Source organism: Salvia hispanica, chromosome 1 (assembly GCF_023119035.1).
Source record: "Salvia hispanica cultivar TCC Black 2014 chromosome 1, UniMelb_Shisp_WGS_1.0, whole genome shotgun sequence".
In the NCBI taxonomy this organism is placed as follows: Eukaryota; Viridiplantae; Streptophyta; class Magnoliopsida; order Lamiales; family Lamiaceae; genus Salvia; species Salvia hispanica.
Window position 1 is genome coordinate 34,676,922 of NC_062965.1, and position 27,904 is coordinate 34,704,825.

The window sequence follows — 27,904 nt, forward strand, 5'->3', positions numbered from 1 at the left end:
GCACTTTCTTAGATGCCAATATAAATCATTTGTCATTTCACTAGTGTGTTGCTGCACTGCTATCAAATACATGCGACGTTTTAAAATAAATGCCATAATAATGCTAGTTCACTTGCACTCTCAATTCCTCGCTTAACCATTATTTCCAAAATCCTTAAATACATATAAACGAATGTTATGGTCAAAATTATGTGCCTACACTAATAATTTATTTAATATTTAAAATTGATATTAACAGCATTATTTAATATATATAATGAAAGAGATATTGTTTTTAAGTTACGCAGAAATAAAAGAGAATTGGGAGAGAAGAGAGAAAAAGATAGGAAGAGAGTGGATAAAAAAAATTCAAAAGTGTGTTTTGAAATTAATTGTTTAGCATAGAAGAATGAAAATCTCATTTAGCATTAATGTTTTTGAAATTTTTTGCAAGAATTGAAATGGTGATGCAGAGATTGACCTGGAACGAAAAAAATTAAGTATGAAAAGAGAAGATGGAAAGAGAATATTATAAGAAATAAATGAATGGATAAAAGTTGATTCATAACCTTTAAGCCACATCAGCAATCGTGTTTATCTAATTTAAACTACACGTATTTATCTAATTTTTTTTAACAAACTAATGAATAAAATAACTAAATATCCTATTATTTCCAGCTACACACAGAAACTAAATTATACTCCCTCCCTCCGTCTCTGAAAATTTTTCACCTATTTCCTTTTTCGTCTGTTCCTAAAAATTTGTCACCTTTCACTTTTATCATTTTTGGTAGTGGACCCCATATTCCACTAACTCATTCTCACTCACATTTTATTATAAAACTAATATATAAAAGTAGGACCTACATGCCACTAACTTTTCAACCCACTTTTTATTACATTTCTTAAAACCCGTGACGGGTCAAATGGTAACAAATTATGGGAGACGGAGGGAGTACTACAAGATTCTAGTTGCAGAAGCGGCGCTTCAAATAATTCGAAGGTAGGCGCTTCTTGTTATCATCAAATAATTTGAAAGTAGTTCATTGTTTTCCTTTCACTTCAATTTTTAATTTACCTATGATTTATATCAAATCACATAAGTTTCTATGGTGAACGATTGCAGTGGATATTTTGGATTGAATTAAAGAGCGTTTGATGAGACTCGTTTCATGCATGTGTTCCATAGTAAAACTGCACCTAAATCCATAAACTAACGTCTAATTTTGAGCCAGGTGTGTGAAATCCGCCATTTACAAAAGAAAGAACAAATCAGGTGGGCGGAAGCAAGAATAAAGAAAAGAAGGTGAAAACTGCAGCTTTGAGCGGATCAAGTCAACAATCAAATGAAGCCAGCTGGAGTTCTGCATTGAAAAAAATAGCCAGAGACCCCAACTACAAAATGTGAAGGGCGGCATTGACATTTCTGAGAGGATGGTACCCCAGGGATCAGAACCCTACGCCTTTCTATATAAAGGAAGCCCAACACATGAAAAAAGAGCTTCAGCCAATAGTTTAGGGGGTCTCCAAAGCTTTCTTAGAGTAGATTAGGGTCTCAGCTCTCTTCTAGGGCTGAAATCGGAGCTCATTTCACATCTTGTTCTTGATTCCTTGCTCACACACACTTGGTCCTTAGCTTAGTTCGAATTTCAATCGGTGTTCGGTGTTAGTCTCTGCACTTTTAGCTTTCTGTTCTTGCTATTCCACTCCGAGAAGGGGTGATGAAACAATCTATTGTTTTCTGTGTTTGTTTTCTGTTTACTTTTGATGTTAACGACATTTTGATGTTTTGTTTTAATTAAATGTGAAGTTATGTTTTCATTTCCAGTTGTCGTGTTTTGTTTTGTGCACGATGTTTCAGATCTGTTTCCAGTGTCCTTTTTATTTCGCATATCTTAGCTTAGAAATGTTTTGTTTTTCTTTGATCTGTTCAGATCTGATGTTTTATATTTGAGAGTCCTTAGTATGTTTAGATCTAGCAATGTCTGTTTCGTTTCTTGCATGAGCATGGGTTAGTTTTTATTTTTACATGGTCGTAGCTTAAAGCTTAAGAGTAGATTAAGTTTCATGTGTTTTTCTGATGGTTTGCCTTCCTTAACTTCTCAGATCTATTATTTACTCTGCTTTCCATGTTGATTTGTTAAAGAAGATGAAGTTGTTAGAAAGTTTTTACTTTACAGTATTTTGCAAGGGACTGACAGTTCCCATTTATTTTGTTTGTCCATTATGGAAAGTTTAATTTAGTTGATCAAGTAGTTTAGTTAAGTTGGTCAGTTCAGTTTAGTTTATTTTCCAAAGTAGAGTAGTTTAAAACTTAACTCACCCTATAAGCGTGGCAGCAACCATCCCCAATGCCATTTCTCGCAAACAAATGTTAAGCACACCATCTCTGTTGGATCGATCCTTACTTCCCTATACTAGTTTAATAGAATTAGTGGGTTAAGGTTTTGAGAACGCACTTCTTAGCTCTTCGATTCATCTCACTCGAGTCGGAGTAAATCAAGGTGATCAGCCTGAGCTTTTACCGGATCCACTCATCTGCATTTTGTAGGGAACAGGCAGAAATAGGCTGGCTTGATCAGGTCGACGAGCCAACTTGAGCAGTCCACAACGATAAACATGAAACAAAAAGAAGATGAAAAGAGAAGGGAGAGAAGAAAGCATTCATATTACTGTTTTAACAGCAAGTTCGATTTTGGGTTCCCAAATTTCATTGCAATTGGTAATTATTGACCCTGACTTGTGCTTATATGATTTTCTATTTTCAATCTGGAAATTGTTCATGAATTTAGCACAATTAATATTACAAAATTAATATGTTTATTTCATGTTGTTTGACATTTTATATGACTATTCAGTCTCTTATTTACACATATGTGTGTATTAATTTATGATCTGTATAGGTTTGATAGGAATTTATTAATATGGATAAAAGTTGGATGACAAAGTCAAGAGTAACAGACGAGTACCAAAATGGACTTCAGTAGTTCTTAGATTATGCTTTTCGCAATGCAAGCATAAATGATAAGATAATGTGTCCATGAAAACACTGCCAAATGGGAATATTTGTGAGTAGAGACGAGGCGTATGAACATTTCACAGTCAATGGATTTATTCCTGGATATACGGATTGGGTAGCTCATGGAGAACTTCCTAGTATTCTTGCTTCTAGGCGTGAAAACCAACATAATAATGTAGAGGCTTTAGGCGATGATGATATGCAGGGTTTAGTTCATGACGTCTTTGGAGTTCCAAATGAAGATGGATATACGTACGGTACTAATTCCTAAATGGATTATGAAATTCCTGATGGGCAAGTAAGAGACTTCTATAGATTGATTGATGATTCACAACAGCCGTTATATGAAGGATGTGCTAAATTCTCAAAACTATCATTCATAATCCGTTTGTTGCATTTAAAGTGTCTTAGAAGATTGAATAATAAGGTATTTCATATGCTATTGGACTTACTAAGAGATGTTTTTCCTGATGCCATGGTTGATCTACCGAAGTCTTATTATGAAGCTGATAAATTGATGAAAAAGCTAGGACTTGGTTATGAGAAAATTGATGCTTGTCCAAATGATTGCACTCTATATTGGGGAGTGAATGAAAATAAAACTTCATGTGACACATGCCATAAGCCTAGATAGTGTACTATTGAAAAAGATCCCACGGGTGAGAAAAGAAAGGTTGCCCAAAAGGTGTTGTGGTATTTTCTACTCAAACTAAGGTTGAAAAGGTTGTTCATGTTCAAAAACGACATCTCATATGAGATGGCATTCTGAAAGTCGTACGAAGGATGGGTATATGAGACATCCGCCGATTCCCCAACATGGAGCACATTTGATAGTTTGCATCCTAATCTTGCCAAGGAATCTCACAATGTTCGATTGCGATTAGCGTCAGATGGAATTAATTGATGCACTTTTTATTAGCACTATTAATACCTGCAAGTATACATAGTAGGAACAGTATAGGTAAAGGTCAGTACCGGATATCGAACACGGGGAAAACAAACACAATATGTCTATCTTCTACTAAAACTCAATTACTATATGGGGAACCGAAAGATTTTTGAGAATTTTGAAAACTGAAAAACAACTGAAAGCAGTAAACAACTGATTGCAAATAAATAACAGAGATAAACTATAGAGATAAGAGAATTCCAGATATGTGCGTTCACAGTTATGGTTATACAAATTCCAACTACAATACCCTAGCACAGTTAATACTTTGATAGGACGAGTCACCTAGTTTATGCTCATGCGATACAAACATTGGTTACTAGCATTAGGGTTGTCAATCCTAAATATGTAACTCCCAAAAGCTCCTAAGATCCTTGAAAAGTCCTCACTCTCAATTAACAGTGCCATTTTAAGGGAAGCTAATTGTAGTGTCTACTAAATGGACCTAACTCGTAAAATCTTCTCACAATTATGAAACAAGTTATATTAGATCAACACAGAATGTGTCACTCAAACGTGAAGCGTCAAGATTAACTTAGGGAAGAAACAAAGTAAAAACAAAACGGTTATTAAATAGAAAATAGGAATTGTATAACCAAAGTCGTTACTAACACATTCCTAGAATCCTATGAATTTAGTTACACATGATGTAATAATCTAAACACATAGATTGAAGGGAAAACAATTGGAACATAAAACTAAAGCTAATAAAACCCGTAGGTTGAATCCTTGTCGTTTTGATGCTCTTGAATCCTTCTTCAACTCCTTGCACAATGAAGTACTCTAGCTTTTAATCTTTGGAAAATATGATGCAAAAAGATGATCTGTTTTGATGAAGCTTGAGGGATTATTTATAGGGAAAAGTCGCTCCTCATCCTAGAAGGAAAAGATCTGCAAAATATGGTAAATCTTGGAGAGAAATCTAGGTCAAATCTAATTCGCCGCTTTTCACGGCGGGCCGCCGCACTTCTGTCGGCGGTCGCCACACAGCAGTCCCGAGTCTCTGACTCATTTGTGGCGGTCGCCACGCATTCTCCGGTTGTCGCCGGGCGTGACTTTGTTTCTTGCACAGATTTTCCGAGGCGGACCGCTGCAGGGTGTAGGCCGCCAGGCGCCGGCGGTCGCCGGTCGCCGCCTGAAACTCCAGATTTCCAAACTTTGCGTTTTGACTCCCTTTTTCGTCTTAAATATGCAAATTTCTCACAAAACACGTAAAAATACCAAAATGTATAAAATTTGAAAATAATGGACATGTAATGCGACTTTGACAATAAAAACGAACCAAATAATGGCCTTAAAACTACGGATGTCAATCGGGTCGGCCCACCGAGTTTCAGGCCAATCCTATTCGGGTTGCGGGTCAATCGGGTGTGGGCTAGTCGGGTTGTGATTTCTTTCGGGTTATAAAAGTTCAACCCTAACCCTAAAAGCTTGGGTTTCGGGCTAGCCCAGCGGGTTAATCGGGTTGTTACCGATAATATCAATCCAATAAATATTGATGAAAATTAGTTACGTTAATAAAATGTAAAATATTTAATTGTGATAAATTTGAGATATATGCTTAAATTCAATCATAGACATGATCAAATACTAATATTTGAGACATTACGTGAAATTTTAATGCATGTTTTAGAAATATAAATAATTTTTTTAGTGAATTTGAAGTTTTTAATTTATTTATCAATTATTATATTAATAAAAATTAAATATATAATTTGTATATTTAATATAAAATTAAAAGTTATTTTTTTTAGTTATCTATATTATAAAATTAATCGATGAAGTGTCGAATAAAGAGTAAAAAAATAGAATAATAGAAATTTTATCGAGTTTTCGGGCCAGCCAATCGGGTTTTCGGGTCTAGCCCTAATGTGTTGCGGGCTAATCGGGTTTTAATTTTATTGGGCTAGAAATTTCCATCCCTAACCCTACAAATTTGGCGGGCTATTTGGCCAGCCCACGGGTTGCGGGCTACACTGACATCCCTACTTAAAACAGTGCAAAATATGAGCGTATCATTAATCCCTTCAAAAAATGAGTGTGTGCCTGTCATATTGGTTCCATATAACCTTCATCCATGGATGTGCATGAAAGAGTATTCTTTTATGTTATCTCTACTGATACTTGGTCCATCAGCTCCTGGATTTGCAAACACTTATTGCTGATCTAAAGGATTTGTGGGAAGTAGGAGTTGAAACGTATGACACATCCAAAAAGCAAAATTTTCAGCTACGCGCTTCATTTTTATGGACAATCAGTGATTTTCCAGGATATGCCTATTTATTCGGATGGAGTACCCAAGGTGAATATGCTTGTCCGGTATGTAACAAAGAAACACATTCTATTAAACTGAAACATGGTGGAAAGTATTGTTACATGGGGCATCGAAGATTCCTACCTTAAGAACATGAGTTTCGGAAGAATAGACGACTCTTCGATGGCACAGTTGAGTGTGGAGAAGCACCGCAACAACTATCTGGCGATATGGTGATGGATGACCTGAAAGACTTTACTATGAAATATGGTAAGCTAGTTAAAGATAATCCAAAGCATTTCAGTTGGAAAAAACAATATATTTTTTGAGTTGTCATACTGGAAAGATAATATGGTTCGTCATAATCTTGATGTCATGCACACTAAAAAAAATGTTTGCGAGAGTATCTGTGGCACATTGTTGGATTTGGATGGTAAATCAAAAGACAATTATAAATCACGCCAAGATTTGGAACAGATGGGAATCAAACATGAACTTTTACAATGAGCAAGAAGGAGAGAACAATATTTTGTCAGGTTTTGAAAAATCTTAAAGTTCCCGATGGTTACCCTCAAACATCTCAAGGTGTGTTCGATTAAAACCACCAAAATTGCTAGGATTGAAAAGTCATGACTATCATATTATAATGCAACAACTATTGTGATACGCTCGGATTTTGCACGGTTTTAAGGCCATTATTTGGCCCGTTTTTAAGGTCAAAGTTGCATTACATGTCCATTATTTGCATATTTTATCTATTTTGGTATTTTGACATGTTTTGTGAGAAATGTGCACATTTGAGCCAAAAAAGGGAGTTAAAACGCGAAGTAGGGAATCTGGAGCTTCTCCGGTGACCGCCGCAACACTTCCGGCGATCGCCGACACTTAACGGAGACAAAGACACGCCCGGCGACCGCCGGGAAGTGCGTGGCGACCGCCACATAGAGTCAGAAGCTTCTGGACTGCACGCGGCGACCGCCGGCCAAGGTGCGGCGGCCCGCCACAGAAACGCGGCGCGCGACATCTGTCTTCAAACTCAAATTTCCGGAGATCCTGATGTCCGATCAGGGCTTTCTACACACCATTCTCTTCGTCTTGAATATAGCTTCAAGATGGTACAAGAATCACCTCAATCGGAGTTCAGTGGAGAGAGTTATGACCGTTCTACCAAAATCGCGCAAGGTGCCAGCTGCAGTCTAGGCAGAAATTTGATGAAGGAAATAAGATATTACCTTGTGAAGCCAAATCTTTTCCTTCTACTATGGGGAACGAAAATTACATCTTTCCTAATGCTTGGAGGACACTTATTACCAAATTTAAATCCTTCTCAAGCTTATATATACCATATAACCTCATTCATAGAATTCAACCCTTCCATAGCCCCCAAAAAGGGGAGCCTTCATGGCTCCCCCTCCATTCTCCAACCCTAATTAATTCATCCATCATTCCATCACCATTCTTGGAGATTGAAGCAAGGCAAGAGGAGCATGAAGACTTCAAGATTCATCCTTGGGTTTTGTTTATTTATTTCATGTCTCGTACTTTAATTATTGTTTTAGTTCATCTGTCTATGGATTACTAAACAATAGAATTTTGAGTTTTGATAGTAATTGACTTTTATGTAGTTCTTTTTATGTTTAATGTTCAGAACTCGTTTCCACTTGATTTTTCTTGAACTTTTGTTCGACTAATTTGCCGTTACCTTGAATATTGTCAATCTTTGATCGGTGATAGCTTTGATTGGTTTATCTTATATGTTCATACAATAATTGTGACATGTGTATTGATGCATGATAGGAAGAGATCGTGGTAAAACTTGAGTCGGATGAACGTAGAACTAATTAGAATAACTAAAAAGTTAGTGAAATCATTATCCTTTTTGACACCTAAACTCTTGTTTCTCTAGATAGTTCTATCTTATTTACTTTTATTGTTTTACATCATGTCTAGTTTTATAAATTTCACACCTAAACTCTTGTTTCTCTAGATAGTATTTGACGCTTAGTACATGATAGTCAGTTGCAATTATATTCCCCGTGTTCGATATCCCGGTACTGACCTTTAGCTATACTAGATCTACCTTGTATACTTGCAGGTATTTTTAGTGCTAATAAAAAGTGCATCATATTGCCTATAGCATTGCGAAAGACACTCTCTAGGGCAGTACGTTTACCTTTGATTCAGCTTAGTAAGTACTTTCTAGAACTCTGTTCTAAAGTAATTTTTCCTACTGATATCATTCGTTTAGAGAAAGATATTGTTGTGGTACTTTGCCAATTGGAGAAGATATTTCCACCATCATTCTTCAATGTAATGGTGCACTTGAATGTACATTTGGCTACATAAGTGAAGATATGTGGCCGGTTCACTACCGTTGAATGTATCCAATAGAGAGGTAATATATATATTTTCAAGTTATATTTATGAAATTTAAATAGTGTATATAACGAATGATGTTTTTTCAATAATGAACCATTTGAAATATTTGAAAATCTAATACTTGATATATATTTTTTATGCAAATAGATATTTGAGCACATTGAAATCTTATGTGCTTAATCGAAGCAAACCTGAAGGTTCAATTGCTGAAGGATATCTAGCAGAAGAATGTTTGAGATTTTGCTCTTTGTATTTAGCTGACTATGTGGAGTCAAAGTTTAATCGAGCATCTAGGAACGAAACTGTTACAGATAATGCAATAATTGGATTAGATGTATTTACGATCCACGGTCGTTCTCTTGGATAAGGAATTTCTATGAGATTAGATGATGTAACATTGACGAAAGCACATCAATATGTATTGTTCAACTGTGAGGCTGTTAGACCATACATTGAGTTCAACTGTTAGGCTGTTAGACCATACATTGAGTAAGTTATTTTTGTGAATTCCTATTTATCATAACTTTAGAACTTTTTTTGTTAAACTATGAAGATTTGTTCTTTTTCAGGTAATATTGAGTAGTAGTTGAACAATCTAATCCTCGCGTTGCACGTTATCAATTGGAACGTATCCAGAGTGAAAGGTTTGCTGGTTGGTTTACTCAATATGTAAGTTATATGATTCGCAATGATAGTAACGGTGAATATACAATGTTGTTGCTATATATTATTGTGATTTTAATTTCTTTCAATAGGTTGAAGGGTTAACAGTCCATGAGGAAAATCCAACATTAAGAGATCTGAAGTTACTTGCTCGCGGGCCTAATATAATTGGAGTGAAATATAAAAAATATATTGTAAATGGTTTCCGGTTCCAAACAAAAGATTTGGAGTGTACAAATGACTCAACTTATTTTTAACACAAGTATACCCGCAAGTGTACGGGGCTAATGTAGCAAATAGTAAGCAAAGAGTATCGTATCCACAAAGACAATGAGTGTCAACCTAATTACCACGAACCAACCTCAACTACTATCTAGATGAATCGGAAAGTTTGGATTTTCTAAATCTACTTAAAAGCAAGGTAAAAACAATTAAAAACAACTAGAGAACTAAAAGCAAATAAGAAAACGGATGTAGATCAAAGATGAGAAGGGTAGAATCCTACGGGATCGATAACAACTATCCTATGCTCAACTAACTTCCTAACTATGCCAACAAAGGGTCTCAAGGGTTATTAAGCTATCACTAAGGTAAAACTATATCTTTTCTCAAAGCATATAATTTGTAGATTGCTACCTAGAACCGAAGTCTCCTTCCTAGAACTAAGGCAACAACTCCTAATAGCTCCTAAGATACTTAGCTTCATTCAAAGGCTCAAATCTCTCGATTATATTGGCAAAGACGTCAATTTCTTCTCTTTCAAATTAAACTACTCACTTCTCAGTTCTTGTAGTAAAATCCACATGCATTTATAAGGTGATCAGTCAAATAAATGTATAAGCACAGAAGAAATCAAAATAACCACATGAGCCAAGGCATAGAAAAAGGAAATCAATTAAACATAAGAATCGTTGTATCTCCCCCGTAGGACTCTACGAAGGGTTTAGCTACTCATGTTCAACACAAAAGTCAAAGAGGTATTCAAAGAAATAATCAAAAACATTGTTTGAACAAGAATGAAACTAAAAGTAGAAACTCCTAGAATTGGATTGGGCGGATTGGAGGTCTCGTCTTCAATCTTGCGATGAATACTCGTCCTCTGCTCATTCTTCTCTTCTTCCTAGGTGAAAAAGTGGTTTTTTGGGGTAGGAGGCGTGTAAGTTGTGTTTGGAGGCGTTTCCTAAGCATATATATACCTAGGGTTGACTTTGGGCCCGAAATAAGCTGTCCGACGAAGCTGGCGGATCGCCAGGTTGGGTGTGCATCGAAGCTGGCGAGTCGCCAGCTTCTTACGGCGTTTTTTTCGTGGATTGCTGGCGGGTCGCCAGGTTCGTTTGCATGCGAACCTGGCGGGTCGCCAGCTATGTCACTGCTCTACACAGTCTTGGTAAAACGGCCATAACTTCTTCTACCGAACTCCGATTGAGACGTTTAAGATATCCACGCGAAGCTCTTTCGAAGACGAAGAGAATGGTATGCAATTACATGCGAATCGGACTTCAAAATCTCCAGATAAGCTGTCTCGAACATTGAGCAGCTGCACATCCACATATTTTGTACATTTTTCTACACATTCTTCACAAAATGGTCAAAATACCAACATAAGAGCATCCGCAGCGGTGCTCGTCCGTGCGTCCGTCCATCTGTGCCGCTGGACTGAGCTCGTCCGTTCGTGCCAGCGGCACGGCGCTGCTCTTAGCTAAGAGCACGTCCGTGCCGCTGAGCAGCCATACGTGGCGTCTTCTTATTGGCCAACGACATTAACGTTGGCAAATTCGATTTTTATTTTTTATTTTTTAAAAAATTCATAAATAATTCAAAATAATACCAAAAAATAAAAAAAAATATTTTTGGATTCCCAAAAAAATAGAGCCGTTTATAGACGTTTTTTTTTTATTTTTGTGAATTTTTTTTAATCCCAAAATCATCTATAAATACACACATTCATCATCCATTTTTAACATGAAATTATCTCTCATTCATACTTTTTCGTACTTTTTAATTTTATGGATTTTAATTACATAATTTTTAATTTTTAGGATTTGAATTATGTAATTTTTAATTATTTTATAATTTGTAATAGTACTCCGGGTATTTTTAATGCATTTTAATATTGTGAAAATGTTTTTATATAAATTGAATAATAGAATGGTGGGACCCTTGAGCTTGTCCTTAGCTAAGAGCACGGATGTGGGTGTTGTGCTCTTAGCTAAGGAGCAAGTAAAAGTAGGTCTGGGCCTACTTCCGTGCTCTTAGCTAAGAGCACAGATGGGGATGCTCTAATAGAGAAGTAGCTATAACCATGTCTCAAAGTACACAATATATGATCAAAACCAAGTAAAACTACCCTCTAAAGTCATGTAAAATCCAAGTGAATCAACAAAGAAAACAAAAAATACTGGGGTGCGTGTTAAAGCTACAACGTCAAGTTTTTCAAGTACTAGGGATCAAAATCCAATCTTAAACGAGTTGGACTCTTATGGAATTCTAACAGATGTCGTTAAGCTGGATCACAGTTGTAGACATAGAGTTGTGTTATTTGATTGTGAATGGGTGTCAAAAGGAAAACGATTAAAGACAGATGCTAATGGATTTACATTAGATAATTTTTCAAATGTGATACGCCAAAATGAACCATTTATTCTTGCATCTCAAGCTGAGCAAGTCTTCTATGTAGACGATCCAACTGAATCACAATGGAGCGTAGGTGTCTCTACTGCAGCTTGAGCTCATTATGACATGGAACCTATTATTGATGTCGAGACATACTTACAAAGTAATATTTGTGTTCCTGCTGATAGTATAGAGTCAGATGGCTTTGGTTGGGTTCGTGCAGACATCGATGGAATAGAGATTGACTTAAATGAATGATTTTGATGACTTAAATGTTATCAAATGGTGGTTATAGAACATCATTCAGTATGGAAGCTACGAAAGTGAGTACAGAATTATTTTCTTTGACAATACGATATATGATTATTTGATATGCGTTGTTTTTGTGATTCTTGATTGTCTATATATTGTGTATCATACGAATAAACACATCTGTCAAAATCGAACTAGTTTTCAAGTTGTTATCTAGTTTTGCCGCATCAATATTTTGGCATCTCAGAAATCATAGTCAACTAATTTTCTATTTCTTATTCTGATTTGCAGCATAAAAATTTTGGAATCTCGACATTAGAGTGAAGAGGTGTATTGTTGGTTATTGAGTAAAGATAAATTACATCCTATTTCGCGGAATTGTTCAATTAGGATTTAGGTCCCTCTGTCTGTAGGTATTTGGTATGAATCTTAGTTTGTGTCTGAATTGAGATTGGTGTGAACATTTTTTGCCGAGTCACATTTTAAATTATGATTTTACAGCTAAGCTTGTCCTTATTTACGTAAATTATGATTTTACAGCTTATCTTGTCCATGTTGGATATGTGTTGGATATGGAAATTATGTGTCTGTCAATTGAAACCAATACCAAGGCAGCAACCAAGAAGGGTGCCAAGTGAAGTGTGGTCACTCCACATTTCAACTCTTCCTTTATATCTTACAAGAGCTATTATGCTTTATCAGTCTTGAAACTTTTGGTCTTTTAATATCTATCTGGTATTTGTTGTGCAATTTGGCTCCCATAATTGGATTCTGGATCGTAGATGGTGTCAGTTAGTATGACTACGTGTCTAGTATTTTATGTCAATGTTCTAGTAGATTAGATTGACTTTCTTAGTTTGAAATTTATAAAATAGTGCTAAGAATTATGCAAATTGAATTTTTCAATACCGATTTCAGTTTATCTTAATATTCAGAATTGTTGGAGTTTCTTTTTTAAGCACATGCCTTGTTGCTGTAAAGTGCTCTAGTTCCATTTTAATTTTGATTGAAGTTGCTTGATATTTTTAACTCTGATTCTCTTAGATATTGATGTCATGTGCCAGCTTTTGATGAGAGATTCATTTGTTTTCTGTTTACACTTTAGCTCTCAAAATTTGTTTTCTAATCGTTGTTTAGTTGTGCCTTTAAATTTCCTGCTGAGTAGAGACAAAAAGTTTGTGTTGGTCTGAAAGTATTCTAAAGCGATGCTGCATTCCAGTTGTTTTGTGATGGCTACTTTCTAGTTCTGCCCAAGAATGTGAAGATTCGAAACTACAATCGGCAGTGAAGATTAATGCTCTGACTTCTAGAACATCTATTCCGAATACAAGGTAAGTATATTACAATTTCATGGATAATTTCTATATGCATGTTGAACTGTAGAGTTTCTCGATGGAATTATTTGATGAGGTGAAATAATGATTGATATTAGTTGAAATTGGTTAATATATTTTGTCCTTGTTTTGAGAAGACTATTATTTCAGCTAGGAATACAATTTTTGACATTCTTGGGTGCATTGAGGGAACTTCATTGATAGTTGTTTAGGATTATTTTTGGTGAAATATAAATATAATCTCTTATTCTTCCACTTATATTAGTCAATAGAGGATGCATAAATAATGTAGTTTTATCTGCCAAAAATTTAAATGGTTAGCTTTCAATCCCTTTAATGAATGAGTTTTCAACCTAAGGTTCGTTTTCTCTAGAAAATAATCCTAAATTATTAATTTATTGAAGTTTGGCTATCTGATTATGTACAATGTAGAGTTTATAACATAATTGATGCACTTTTTAGTAGCACTAAATAAACCTGCAAGTATACAGAGTATATATAGTATAGCTAAAGGTTAGTACCGGATATCAAACACGGGAAAGACGAACACAAAGTGTCTATCCTCTACTAAGACTCAAATACTATCTGGAAAAACAATTGGGTTTTGAAAACTTTTGAAAAACTAAAAACAATAGAAAGCATAGATCAACTAAAAGCAGATAAATCAAGAGGAAGACAATAGAGATAAGGGAATCCCAGGGATGTGTGTTCACAGTAATGGTTATACAAAATTCCTACTACAATACCCTAGCACAGTTTATACTTTGAAAGGACGAGTCACCTAGCTTATGCTCATGCGAAACAAATGTTGATTACAAGATTAGGGTTGTCAATCCTAACACGTAACTCCAAAAGCTCCTAAGACCCTTGAAAAGTCCTCACTCTCAATTAACAGTGCCGTTTTAAGGGAAGCTAACTGTAATGTCTACTAAGTGAATCTAACTCGCTAGAACTCTGTCACAGTTATAAAGCAAGTTATATTAAATCATACACGATTGTGTCACTCAATCATGCAGCATCAAAACTACTTAGGAAAGAAACAAAGTAAAAACAAAACAGATATTAGATAGAAAAAGGAATTTGTATAACCAAAGTCGTTACTAACACATCCCTAGAATCCTAATGAGTTTAGTTACACATAATTGAATGAAGCTTAAAAACATAGATTGAAGGTATTTTGAAGACAATTTGAACATAAAACTAAAGCAAATAAAACCCATCGCCGTCGACTCCAGATTCCGAAACTTGGCGTTTTGGCTCCCTTTTTTGGCTCAATTATGCACATTTCTCACAAAACACGTCAAAATACCAAAATAGATAAAATATGCAAATAATGGACGTGTAGAGTGACTTTGACATAAAAAACGGACCAAATAATGGCCTTAAAACAGTGCAAAATCCGAGCGTATCAACTCCCCCAAACTTACATTTTTGTTTGTCCTCGAACAAAACAATAAAGACACAAGAATAGACGCACGGAATGCACAAGGACTAGATGTCATAATTGCCTCAAAAGATGGAAGAACAGTTTAAACATGTATTAACGCAATCAAATCAAGCAAGGCTTATTAGTGAACTTTCATTACTAACTCGTGGAACACCTTGAATTCAAGCCCTCGCACGTGGCAAACTTCCAAAGATGGGAAGTGTTCTCTCACTCTCAAAGTGTATAAGGATAATGTGTACATAAGCACTCAAATCATACATCATGCAAAGTTTACCATAGGCTTGCTCAAAGTCTACTCCCTCCTCTACTAAATGTGATTAAGCTTCAAAAGTCCGAAAGGTCTTTATCTTTGGTTGTAATGTAGGCTCTTTGGTAGGTGAGGAATATTTGGCTAAAAAGTGACTAAAAATAAAAATATCCCAAGTAGAGTAAAGATAACTCCACTTTTCTAAACCCAAGGCACTTTTAACACTTCATTTATCTCCTTCAACTCACTTTCCAATCCTTTGATTTTCTTTTCTTTTCACAACCTTTCACACATTTTTTTCTTTTTTTCTTTCTTTTTCTTTCTTACACATCCTTTCTTTTTTTTCTAAGATCAAGCACATATTTGGAATTTTTCTCAATTTCACAACTTGTACTTTCTTTATATTAAGCACACTACTTTTTATACTTTCCTCCTTATCTCTCCAATTCCTTTACAAAATAAGATAGCAAAAACTAACTAACCCAAGGAATTGTCCCCATTATTTTGGCTTCCAAAGAAAAGGCTTAAAGGCTCAAACTTGGCTCCAAAGGGAAAAATTTTTTTTTGAGAGGGTCAAAATTTTGGATAAAAGTAGGCTAAGAAAAGATGGCCAATCATCCTCCTAAATCAACTTAAACACTATGTAAACTTAGGCAAGACTAGGAGCAAGTTCTAGAAAAAAATACATGAATGCAGATAAATCACACAAGAATGAAATAATAGGCTCAAATCCTCACAAGGTATAAGCATGATTCAAGGCGAACAAGCAATTCACTAATTATGCACCTTTTCACCAAACCATCAAATCAAAACGTTAAGCCACACTTAAACATAGATGGAATGTAATATCATCGGCAACTCGATCTAAAGTGTGTCCCTAAGCATGGTGTTTCTAAGTTCTTCATGTTAAGTTCACGACATGGATTCAAGAAAATATTTTTTAGAACACAAAATTCACCTACGGGGTTATTGAAACAAAAACAAAAACTTAAAGCAAAAAGAATAATCCTAAACTCACGGTCCACCACTTCATCCCCCCAAACTTATGTACAACAAAGTGTAAAATAAGTTTGCAGAGTTGGTAGGGACGTGAGTGCACTACTGAAAAAAAACGTACCTAAAAAATTCTCGCTTTGAGGCCTGACCGGGCGAAAGTTGAAGATCTTTAAAAAAATGTACATATTCCTAAACCAAAGAACCCTAACAATGTACATATTCCTAAACCAAAGAACTTGGACAATGCCCATCTCGTGTCCAACTTTTCAAAACTTATTTTGTTTCTTCAAATGGAAGCACAAGTGATGTTGTCTCTAGCAAAATTGTACGTGAAGGGATATTTGTCCATTATATGAAATGTATTATGCAATCTAATTCGTGCATTAACTTTTTAAAATTTCTGCATTAACTTTTAAAATTTTTGTAAACAGTCAGCAAGGAAAAGCTTATCCTTATCTTCCTTAAAATACTTCAAATTCATCACCGAAACATCCGCTTCCACTGCAGTCATCCCTCCCGGCCTACCGGCATCCACGTCGGAACTCAGAATACAAAGCACAATGACAAAAACAAGGGCCAAGGTTAGGATTTTCGAGCAAGAAGAAGCCATAGTAGAGTCAATATATATAGCTCCAACTTTTTTTGTTTTTGGTTTGGGTGGAGGAGAGGGGTGGTTTATATATTGTTTAGTGCCAAGTATTTTACATGCTAGGGCAAGGGTTTACTAAAATAATTAATCGATCATATATTTCCTTCTACTTTTTATAATTAAACCAAATCAGTTTCGAGTTTAGACTATATTTCCACTGTGTTTGCTCCAGGAATGCATTGCATGGTGTGTCTGTCAACATGGAAAGGAAATCATTAGTAAAAGGAAAGGAAGATTGAATGGTAGTAATAGATATTATGGAATTTCTACGCATATAAAATATGTCGATACATATATAGAGTCAGTGGCTGATCCATGATATGCAAACGGAAGGGACGGAATATATATAGTATTAGCTTGATTTAGTGGGGATATGACTATTTTTTTCGTTGTTCGGAGCGACGCCGGATGCAAACTGAGGGGCGGAAATTGTAATTTTACGTCCCGATAAGGGGAAAATAGTCGCACGAAGGGGGCGACTGCCCCCTCCTGCCCCCTAGATCCGCCACTGTATAGAGTATGAATTCATTACATAGTAGAATATTTATCATTATATATTCAATATTAAATATATTGGAAATATCAAATCTTAAATATTACTCTCTCCGTCCGCCATTAGGAGTCACATTTCTGGGCACATGGGTTTTAAAAAATGTTTAAAAAGCGAGTAAAAAAAAGGTAATAGTTTATACTTATGGGTCCCACTTATATATAGTACTCCCTCCGTTCCATAGTAATGGAGGCAAAACTTTTCGGCACGGAGATTAAGAAAAATTGTGTTAGGTGAGTTAAGTAAAGAGAGAATAAAGTGGAAAATGAAAAAGGTAGAGAGATGAAGAGAGAAAAAAGTAAGGGAGAGTAAAGTAGGTGAGGAAAAATGTGTTGACTTTTACTAAAAATGGAAATGACTCTATTACTATGGAACGGACGGAAATGGAAAAACGCCCCTATTACTATGGAACGGAGGGAGTATTATTTTTAAAAGAAATGCGAGTGAAATGAGTAAGTTGCCATGTGAGACCTATTTACCATGAGGATATATTTATAAATTATATAACTTGAATATTAATTATAAATGAAAAATATATTTATAAAAATAAATCTTAAATAATTTTGATATACTAAAGATGGGGTGCGTTAAAATGACAACACTCTTAAAATGACACTGTGACATCACGCTAGGCTACAATATTATATATGCTAGACTGCAATAGTATAAACGCTAGACTGCAATCTACAACAATCTATAGATTGCAGTCTAGTGTATTGGATATTGCAGTCTAGCGTATTGGATATTGCAGTCTAGAGTATTGGATGTTGCAGTCTGCATAAATTTACCCTTGTGATTTTTTTATGATTGCCACATGGCAGCTGATTATTCGTCCACGTGTACAAATGATTGGCAAAGAATGATAGTATGATGTTATTTTAAGATGAGTTGTCATTTTAAATATTAGTAGACATCCCTCCTAAAGATAGTAATATATATTCAATAAATTAATGTATAGAAATTAGTAGTACTTAATTAAAAAGAATTTTATTTTAAATATTATACAAAAATTCTGAGTTCTATTGAGTTTAATTTCGTTATCGGTTAATTGAATGTTTATGAATGTTTATTTCTAAACAATCCAAACAATTTATGGAACAATTAAAAATAATGCACTTCTGAATAAAACATCGTATCGAGAAGAAGACATCCCAATTGTGTTTATTCCTAGTTATATAAATTAATTTATCATAAAAATGACAAATTTGATGCAACAAAAACACTACAGCATTTAATACTAACCATAATACTTTTGCGCAATATATATAATCTTAAAAATTATCTAACTTCAATTTGACAGTAAAATATAGTAATCCCTCCGTCCCATAAAAGTTGATACAAAACTTTTGGGCGCGGAGATTAAAAATTTATATTAAATAAATAGGAGAGATGAAAAAAGTAGGAAAAATAAGAGAGAGTAAAGTAAATGATGGAATAAAGGAAGAGTAATTAGATGTTTTGTCTTTTGTTAAAAAAGGAAATGACTCAACTTTGTTGGGACGAACTAAAAAGGAATACGACTCAACTTTTATGGGACGGAGGGAGTACTAATCTAGTACTCCCTATTATATAGTGAAAAGCATAAAAATAAAGCAGACCGTCATTTGTTGTAACAATAAAAAAAAAAGTAAAGACCAAATGTGGTCTTTTAATATATGATTGTTTTATTAATTTGGTCATAAATATTATCTTTTTGATTATTTGATCCCTCATAAATGAACTCGGACTCAAATCGGTCCTTAAATTAATAGAACCGTCTAAAATAGACTGCCAACGTCGTTTAATCATGTTTTGACCAAAAATTAACCATTTTAATTAATATTTTTAATTATATCAGAAAAAATAAAAAAAAATAAAATGGTGTTTTCCGGTAAAATTCCCATACACACTCTCCTCTTCTTCCTCACTCTCTCTCTCTCTCCTCACCCTCTACGCTCTCCACCACCGCCACCGTCACCGTCACCCCTTCCCCTCCCGCTCCTCCCCCGCCGCCAGCCTATTCCTCTCCTCCGCCAGCAAATCCACCGTCTACGTCCTCTCCCAGTTCCGGTCCCTCGGCCTCCCATCAATACGGATTCAACAAAAACCATCATCAAAACCCATCAAACCACAAAATGCCCCAGCTTCCTCTTCCCCTTCAATTCGATCCCGAATTCCCCCAAATCCACGCTCAGCGACGAAATCTTCCTCCCCCAATCCGTTCAACCTCCCTGAATTCAACTCCCTTTTATTCAATCCTTTGGATTCCTCTTCCTCCTGCTCTCCCTCTCAGCCCTTCCAGATGCCCGCTTTTTTACCCCCTAAATCCGCAATGCCCTCTCTCTTCACCGCTAATTTTGATAATGGCAGCTTCGATTTGAGCTGCGATCAGAGCTACTTTCGCGCTCCGAACGCGGTTTCTGCACCTATGATGATGGGTTTTAACTGATTTAATTCTCAATTTTCGACCCTAGCTGTGGATTGTGGAGTGGGATTGAATCCCAACAGGACTAAGCTGTTGAGGCCTCTCGAGGTTCAGCCGCCGGTGGGAGCGCAGTCGACTCTGTTTCAGAAGAGGGCGGCGCTGCGGCAGAGCTCGAGGCTGCAGAATTTGGGGGCTATGAACTCGAAGAGCGACAAGGGCTTGACAAGCGTTGACGATGCAGAAGAGATAAAATTGGGGAGGAAGAGGAGCTTTGATGATGAAATGGAGGATATAGGCGCTGATAAAATTAGAAATTAAGAATTTTAATCAAGTGTAACTAATTACAATTAAAATGGTTAATTTTTGGTCAAAACATGATTAAATGACGTTGACTGTCTATTTTAGACGATTCTGTTAATTTAGGATCGATTTGGGTCCGAGTTCATTTATGAGAGACCAAATAAAAAAAAAAATATTCCCTCCGTCCCAGATTATGAGTCACTTTTTGCCAAAAAAGTCCGTCTCAGTTTAAGAGTCACTTTGAGAATTTTACATATTTGATTATACAATTTTACCCCATTCTTTATTAAAATTACATCAAAATGCTATTATCTACACTAAATAAACCTAAATAAAAATCAAAAGTCAAAAGGGACCCACCTTCAACCAACTCTACCATCTCACCTCATTTATTACACACTCCATCATCTCACTTCATTTATTACACACTTCAACTCTTTCTTAAAATCCGAACCATAACAATAAGTGACTCTAAATATGGGACAGAGAGAGTAATATTTAAGACCAAACTAATAAAACGAACGTATATTAAGAATCACATTTGGCCTTTAGTCATAAAAAAACATAAAATTAATGTGTGTGATGAAGAAATCGTACTCAATATATACTGTCCAATTGTCCATAATAGAGCCCAAATTATCAACACATAAAAAAGCCCAAATTAAATCCTATCGGCTGACTCTAATTGTCAAAGTCAGTCGTCGCCGTCGTCGTTACTTCCATCTCAATCTCATCCTCTATTATAATTCAGAGCATATTTGAATTTTCCTTTCTGTGCACATATATATACCGCACGCCGAGAGCTCACCGATTTCGTGGACGCTAATTTCTCCACCGGATATTCAAGCTCTAAGCTCGATTACACGTCAATCAATCGGAATTGAGGTAACTACTTATCTCAGCTCATCATTTTTTTTCTTGAATTATCGAAGAATTTCAACTTTGAGAAACCCTATTTTCGGTCCTCCTCTGTTGCGTGTATTATCAGTTCAAAATTTATTGTATTTTCATTTTATTTCTCTGCATTTTCATTCAACAAAATTTTTGTAATTCTGTGTTAAATTGGATGTTTACAATTTTAATTTTATTTCCTTTTATATCATTCGATATATTGTAGTTCTACACAAAATTTTCTCATCAATGTTAGTGTACAGTTTACAACTCATTTGTGCATAGTAATCTTGATCTATGATAATGAAAGATTGATTTTGGGGCCGGAGTGTTGCCCGCTAGGGTGACGGAATCGCTTTTTGCTGCTATGAAAGATTGATTTTGCTTTTTTCTGCACCTTGGTTTTCACAGTACCAAGTTAAAACAGATAACTTCGTCGCTTTCAAATAAAAAATTTGAACCACTTTGTGTTCGCAGTTCGCAGATAGCAGAGTGGCATGTGTCCCTCCATAAATTTTTTTTTGGATTGATTGGAACAACATTACTACATAGATATAGATATGATCAGCAATACAACCACAAAAAAGAAAGAAATGAAACTGAAATAGATAAAAACAAAACTGATAACATTAGTAGTTCTGTAAAGCTCATAGACGAATGACGTTGGAAATTAGTTTGTATAATGACAGTGTTGGTTAATAAATTTGGTATTTATAGAAGTTAAAAACTAGTATAGATAAATAAAACATAAAAAATGTTAACCAATAGATAGCTTTCCTGCCAAAATGGTATTTCTGAAAATTTTCCCAAAACTCCCCCTTTATATTAGTATAGTTTGTATAAATATAGATTTATGTAGTATTGCAACTTTAAATTTACTTATTTATATCTAATTGTGAACTTTATATTTAGATAAAAGTGGTTAGGAAGGGGAGAGAATTATAACATCCAGCAACACCTTCACCTAATCCAAATAATCAATGGCAATGGCAATGGCATTTCTTGGTGATGTGGTGGTGGTGTTAGTAGTAGCATTGGCGGTGGCAGCAGAGGCCCAGCAAAGCTACGTAAACAACAAGCAGCTCAGGTGCGAACAAAGCCCCAACACCACTCTAGGATTCGTGTGCAACGCCGCCCCCTCGTGCACCGCCTACCTCACCTTCCGATCCACCCCCGTCTACAACACCCCCGTCACCATCGCCTACCTCCTCTCCGCCAACGCCTCCCAGATCGCGGCCGCCAACAACATATCCGACATCACCCCTCTCCCCACCGACACCCTCCTCATTGTCCCCATCCCCTGCTCCTGCTCCTCCATTTACTACCAGCACAACGCCTCCTACACCCTCAAATCCCTGGGCGAGACCTACTTATCTGTCGCCAACAACACCTACCAGTCCCTCTCCACCTGCCAAGCCCTCATGGCGCAGAACCCCTACGATCTCCTCCACCTCCTCCCCGAAATGACGCTTGCCGTTCCCCTCCGCTGTGCCTGCCCCACTCCCTCTCAGACCGCCGCCGGCTTCACTTCTCTCCTCACCTACCTCCTCCGTCAGGGGGAGGACGCCACCTCTGTTGCTGCCAAGTTCGCTGCTGCTGGAGCCGACGTCCCCGCCATCATGGATGCTAACATGCTCAACCAAACCTCCACCATCTTCTACTTCACTCCACTCCTCGTCCCTCTCAAAACCGACCCCACTCTCCAAAACACCAACACCAACACCACCCCCGCCCCCTCCCCGCCACAGCCTCTCCCCACCACCAGCCCCGCCTCTTCCCACAAGTGGATTTTCATCGGTGTGGGAATCGGGGCTGCTCTTTTGGTAATCCTTTCTGTGATCGCTCTAGTCTGGTTATTCCGCCGCCGCAGCAGCCACAAATCCTCCAGTCCTCTGCCTACAAAGGAGGAGGTGCCGCGGCCGCCATTGTCGGAGTTGTCCCAAGGCATCCGGAGCGCCATGGAAACTCTGAGCTTATACAAGCTGGAAGAATTGGAGATTGCCACTAACTCTTTTTCAGAATCCAACAGAATTGCAGGAAGCTCGGTGTATCGTGGCTGGTTCAATGGTGATGAAGCCGTGGTGAAGGTAATAAAAGAAGACGTCTCGGGCGAGATCAATACGCTGAGACAGATAAACCATTCCCGCATCATCAGGCTGTCAGGCTTCTGCCTCCACCAGGGCACCACCTATCTCGTGTACGAGTACGCCCACAACGGCTCTCTCAAGGATTGGCTGCACAAGCCTCACCTTAATTGGAAACAACGGATCCAGATAGCCTACGACGTAGCCGATGCCTTGAATTACCTCCACAACTTCACCAACCCTCCTTACATCCACAAGAATCTCAACACCAGCAACATCCTCCTCGACTCCAACATGCGTGCCAAGCTCGCCAATTTCGGCCTGGCCAGGGCCTTGGAATTCGACAAGGTCACCACCAGACATGTTGTGGGCGCACAAGGATACATGGCGCCCGAGTACATAGAGACAGGCCTCCTCACTCCCAAACTCGATGTCTTCGCCTTTGGGGTGATCATGCTGGAGCTCCTATCCGGAAAAGAGGCCGCTGCGGATAAGTTGCACGAGAGCATAGACGGGGTGTTGAGCGGAGACAATGTGAGGGACAAGCTGCAAGGATTCATGGATCCCGATCTCGACTACCCCTTGGAGCTCGCCTACTCCATGGCTCAACTTGCTCGTAAGTGCGTAGGTCACAATGTGGATGTGCGGCCCCCCATCTCAGAAGTCTTGCTGGCTCTTTCCGATCTGCTCTCCTCATCCACCGACTGGGAGGATACATCCTTCACCTTCACCGACTAGCTATCTATCTCTAGTTTGTACTACATCACAATACAGTAAAGGAATCAAAGACAGAGAAAATGGATTTGGTGTTCTGGTATTCTATGACCAAAGGAAATATAAACAGAAATGTCATTAAAATTAATAAAGATTGTTGGGGAGCTTGGAATTTACGATTCTATTTTCTGAGATGGCTGATTTAATTGACCTCCTCCTCCTCCTCCTCGAGGTGTTTCCACATGATCTTCTGTGATCCTTGGGAGATGCAGCTGAAAAGCCGTCCAGTAGAGGGAAAGAAGACGACGTTCCAAACGCAATATTTCAACTTCAAGTGTGGCAATCTCTCTCACCAGCTCGGCAGAAGGCTGCATATAACAATCAACATGCAACCAATATATAAGTCTACAAAGTTTCAAAGCTGAACTGCTGAAAAGGGCATGCTTATTTTTGCATCCTAATTCAAGGAATTGCTGCATATAGGTTCTTGTCATTTCTTTTTGAGCTAAAAACACAGCTATGGGTGAAGAATTTTTACTTCAAGAAGTGCAATTCTATTATTGTACGAAATCTTGATTCAACATTACAAGTAGAAAGTAGAATTCACGAAGTAAAGCATATGGGTACCTTAGATGTTGTGTTGCAATGGGAATGAGGAGAACTAATCAAGCTTGTGGTGTCTGAGGCACTACTGTTACATACTTGCATGTATGTTTTTTCCAATGCTTAGTCTAGAATGTAATCAAATGCAAACTCTAAATATTGTGCAAACTTCAAACTATGATCTGGACTACTAGAAAATGTCAATGGATGAAAAAATAATATCAACAGAAAAAGTCAACAGTTGATGTTGTGTTGACAATGGGTTGACATTTTTTGTTGCTGAAATTTTGTCATTTGTTGAACGGATCAAATTATAGGTTGTAAATGGCAGAAGTTTTAATGACACAAGTTATAAATGATTAGTATTGATTTAAAACTTTTTTTTCTAAAATTAATCTAATTTGATGGATAACTCAAAATGATAAAACTTTTACTTTCTCTGTCCTATTAAAAATGAAACGTTTTTTAAAATAAATAATTTTATCTTTACTTTTCTCTCTCTTTTGCTTTACTTTCTCTTCTTTAACTCACAAAACACATCATATAAAATCTCGTGCCGAAAAGCAAACGTTTCATATTTATTGGGACGGAGGGAATATATTGTATTTTTTTTTTTGGATAGAGGGAGTATAATTATAAATTAGAATTGAACCTACCTCACATTGATTTCCATTTATATTGACCAGACAAAAATTCCCTAATGAGAAAATCTGTGTCACGAAAAAAGCAAACCTTTAATTTTATGCTTTAAACAGGTGGCGCGCAACATCTAGCTAACACGGTAACACCGGCGGCGAAATCTCCCACCGCCGAAATGCTTCTACCAAAATCCAACTCTTCCCTCATTTCCCTCTCATTCTCCCTCCTCCTACTTTCCCTCTCCTCAAATGTCGGATGCATCGGCGTCAACTGGGGAACGGCGGCGTCGCACCCTCTGCCGCCGCCCAAGGTGGTGGAGCTTCTCAAGGCCAACGGCGTCGCCAAAGTGAAGCTGCTCGACGCCGATCCGCTGGTTCTCCAGTCTCTCTCCGGCTCCAGAATCCGCGTAACCGTTGGCATTCCCAACACCATGCTTCGCAGCCTCAACGCTTCGCTCAAGGCCGCCCAGAGCTGGGTGCACGATAACCTCACCCGCTTCGTTTCCGACGGCGCCTCCAGAGTCCTCATTGAGTGCGTTTTCTGATTGATTCCATTTGTTTTCGTGCTCTTCTATTTTGCAGTTGTGATTTTGAATCGCAGTTTAATTTCTCTCGAGAAACGAAAACCTAATTGATAGATGTTTGAGACAGAGAGAGATAGCTGCTCGAGAGAGGAAAATTAAACATACACACAGAGGGAGAGAGATGTGATTGATACTGAATTTTGATGGATGAAATTGAAAACTGTAAACTCAATAGAGAGAGAGAGCTGCTTGATACTGAACTTTGATAGATGGAAACTGTAAACTCGAGAGAGAAAAGGGGAGAGCTGCTTGATACTGAACTTTGATAGATGAAAATGTAAACTAGATATAGAAAATCAAGCTGCTTGATACTGATTCACGATGAGTTTCGTTCAACCTCAAAGTTTGTTTAAAACGTGATAGGTAATCAAACTAATGTGATAACATCTGAGTGTAACTTTATCGAAGCTCGAAATAGATTCATACATGCATAACTAAGTTCCTGAATGATCAAGAGGAGTGGACGACTGATTGTTAGATGGTGCATGTTTCATTGCATTGTTGTAACTTATAAGGGAAATGCTTGCTGCTTTTGATTGTTGATTTTTGCGGATGTTTGATTCTTTTATCATGGATTGTCTTATGTACCTCTAACATTTTTGTAGTTATGTTGCTATTGGAGACGAGCCTTTCCTCCAAAGCTATGGTGACCAGTTCCACCCCTTTGTTGCTGGAGCGGCTGCCAACATCCAAACAGCGTTGCTCAAGGCTAACTTGGCTGAAAAGGTGAAAGTTGTTGGAACCTGCAGTTTTGATGCTTTTGTATCAGAAACTGGTCTGCCATCAAAAGCGCGAATCAGGCCATCAGTCAATAGAACCATGATTGAGCTCCTCACGTTTTTGAACAGACATAGATCTCCGTTTTTCGTATCCCTAACCCCCTTCCAGAGCTACCAAAATAACAAGAACATTTCACTTGACTTTTCTCTTTTCAGAGAAAGAGCACGGCCCCGAAATGATAGCCACAAGACCTACAAAAACAGCTTTGACATGAGCTATGATACCGTCATTTCAGCCCTATCTGGTGCTGGATTCCCCCAGATAGACGTAGTCATTGGGCGAATTGGTTGGCCCACTGACGGTGCTCCAAATGCTACCTCATCTCTTGCCGAGGAATTCACTAAAGGCTTGATCAACCACCTCCCGAGCAATGCAGCAAAATCTTCTAAGCAACAACAAGCCTTGCCAACGGAAATATACATCTCTGGCCTTTTGGACGAAGATAACAGAAGCATAGCCACAGGGAGCTTTGAGAGGCATTGGGGTGTGTTCACATTCGATGGCCAAGCGAAATATCAAGTCGACCTTGGGCAGGGATCGAAGAAACTGGAGAATGCTCAAGGCGTGCAGTACCTCTCTCCCAGATGGTGTGTTGTGAACAACAACAAAGACTTGTCAAACGCGGCAGCACTTGCCTCCGAGGCTTGTGCTGGTGCTGCGGACTGCACTGCAGCGTCGCCAGGTGGTTCGTGCTTTAACCTTAGCTGGCCTGGCAATGTCTCGTATGCGTTCAACAGTTACTATCAGCAGCATGGTCAAAATGCAGATAGCTGTGGTTTCTCAGGCTTGGGATTGATCACTACCGTCAATCCATCCATTGGTGCATGCAGGTTTATTGTCGGACTCAAGACATCTCTTTCGATCTCCCTACAAGAATCTGCGCGCATCTGTCAATTTATACCGCCAACAGTAACTGTCTTGCTGTGGTTGCTTGCTGAGTTATGGTCGTAGATCTTGGTTAATGTTTTGAGGATTCATGGTTGTACTTTTCATCATTTTGGTGCGTGTAACCAAATTTTCAATTGTATCTATATTATGCTACTTTCTACTACTAGTCAGGTTGCATCGTTAGTGTAACATTTCAGAAATGGTGAGAATTTTGATGTATTTTGATACCATTTTTGTGTTTTAAGAGACAACGTTGGTTGTCTCAGGACACATTCGAAATTTGGTATGGATTATTATGATTGTGCAGGATTGAAGTTCATATCTCTGCATCAATCGTTTAGTATTGATAAGTCTGCAAATAGGAGATCAAATATAGAATACACATTTACCTTGGTGTACTAAGAAGATGGTGTATATTCATATACGTAGTATTTTCACTTCTTCTATCAACACATAAATTCCTATGTCAATTCGAAACAAATTATTCCAGCTCACAACACTACAAAAAGTAACCAAATACCTAAGCGTACACTGCTTGTATTATATTGATAGTTTACGACTAGATGTTGTAACTAATTGCAAAAAGAAAAAAGAGAAATATCTCCTACTCAAGGCAAAGTGACTTACTGTTGAAGAAACCCCCAGCTGAATGTGCTGCAGATGGATCTTCATAAGATAAAACCGCAC

At 37.4% G+C, this 27,904-nt stretch overlaps 3 protein-coding genes across 3 annotated transcripts; all 3 read left to right on the top strand.

The window, feature by feature from the left end:
* Window positions 1–19,219: 19,219 nt before the first annotated feature.
* LOC125195072 lies at window positions 19,220–19,905 on the top strand (the record flags this gene model as incomplete). The annotated part of the gene is made up of 1 exon (XM_048093275.1): window positions 19,220–19,905. A coding segment is annotated over one exon (540 nt), but the record flags the coding sequence as incomplete, so codon positions are not given.
* A 784-nt stretch (window positions 19,906–20,689) lies between these two features.
* On the top strand, window positions 20,690–24,466 carry LOC125200751 (protein LYK5-like). Its single transcript, XM_048098503.1, has 2 exons — window positions 20,690–20,920; window positions 21,839–24,466. The coding sequence occupies exon 2, from the start codon at window positions 21,907–21,909 to the stop codon at window positions 23,746–23,748; it is 1,842 nt and encodes a 613-aa protein (XP_047954460.1). The 5' UTR covers window positions 20,690–20,920; window positions 21,839–21,906; the 3' UTR covers window positions 23,749–24,466.
* Window positions 24,467–25,015: 549 nt separating this feature from the next.
* On the top strand, window positions 25,016–27,667 carry LOC125200752 (glucan endo-1,3-beta-glucosidase 9-like). The gene is made up of 2 exons (XM_048098504.1): window positions 25,016–25,497; window positions 26,155–27,667. Exons 1-2 carry the CDS (start codon window positions 25,142–25,144, stop codon window positions 27,278–27,280), a joined length of 1,482 nt encoding a protein of 493 aa, XP_047954461.1. The 5' UTR covers window positions 25,016–25,141; the 3' UTR covers window positions 27,281–27,667.
* Window positions 27,668–27,904: the final 237 nt, after the last annotated feature.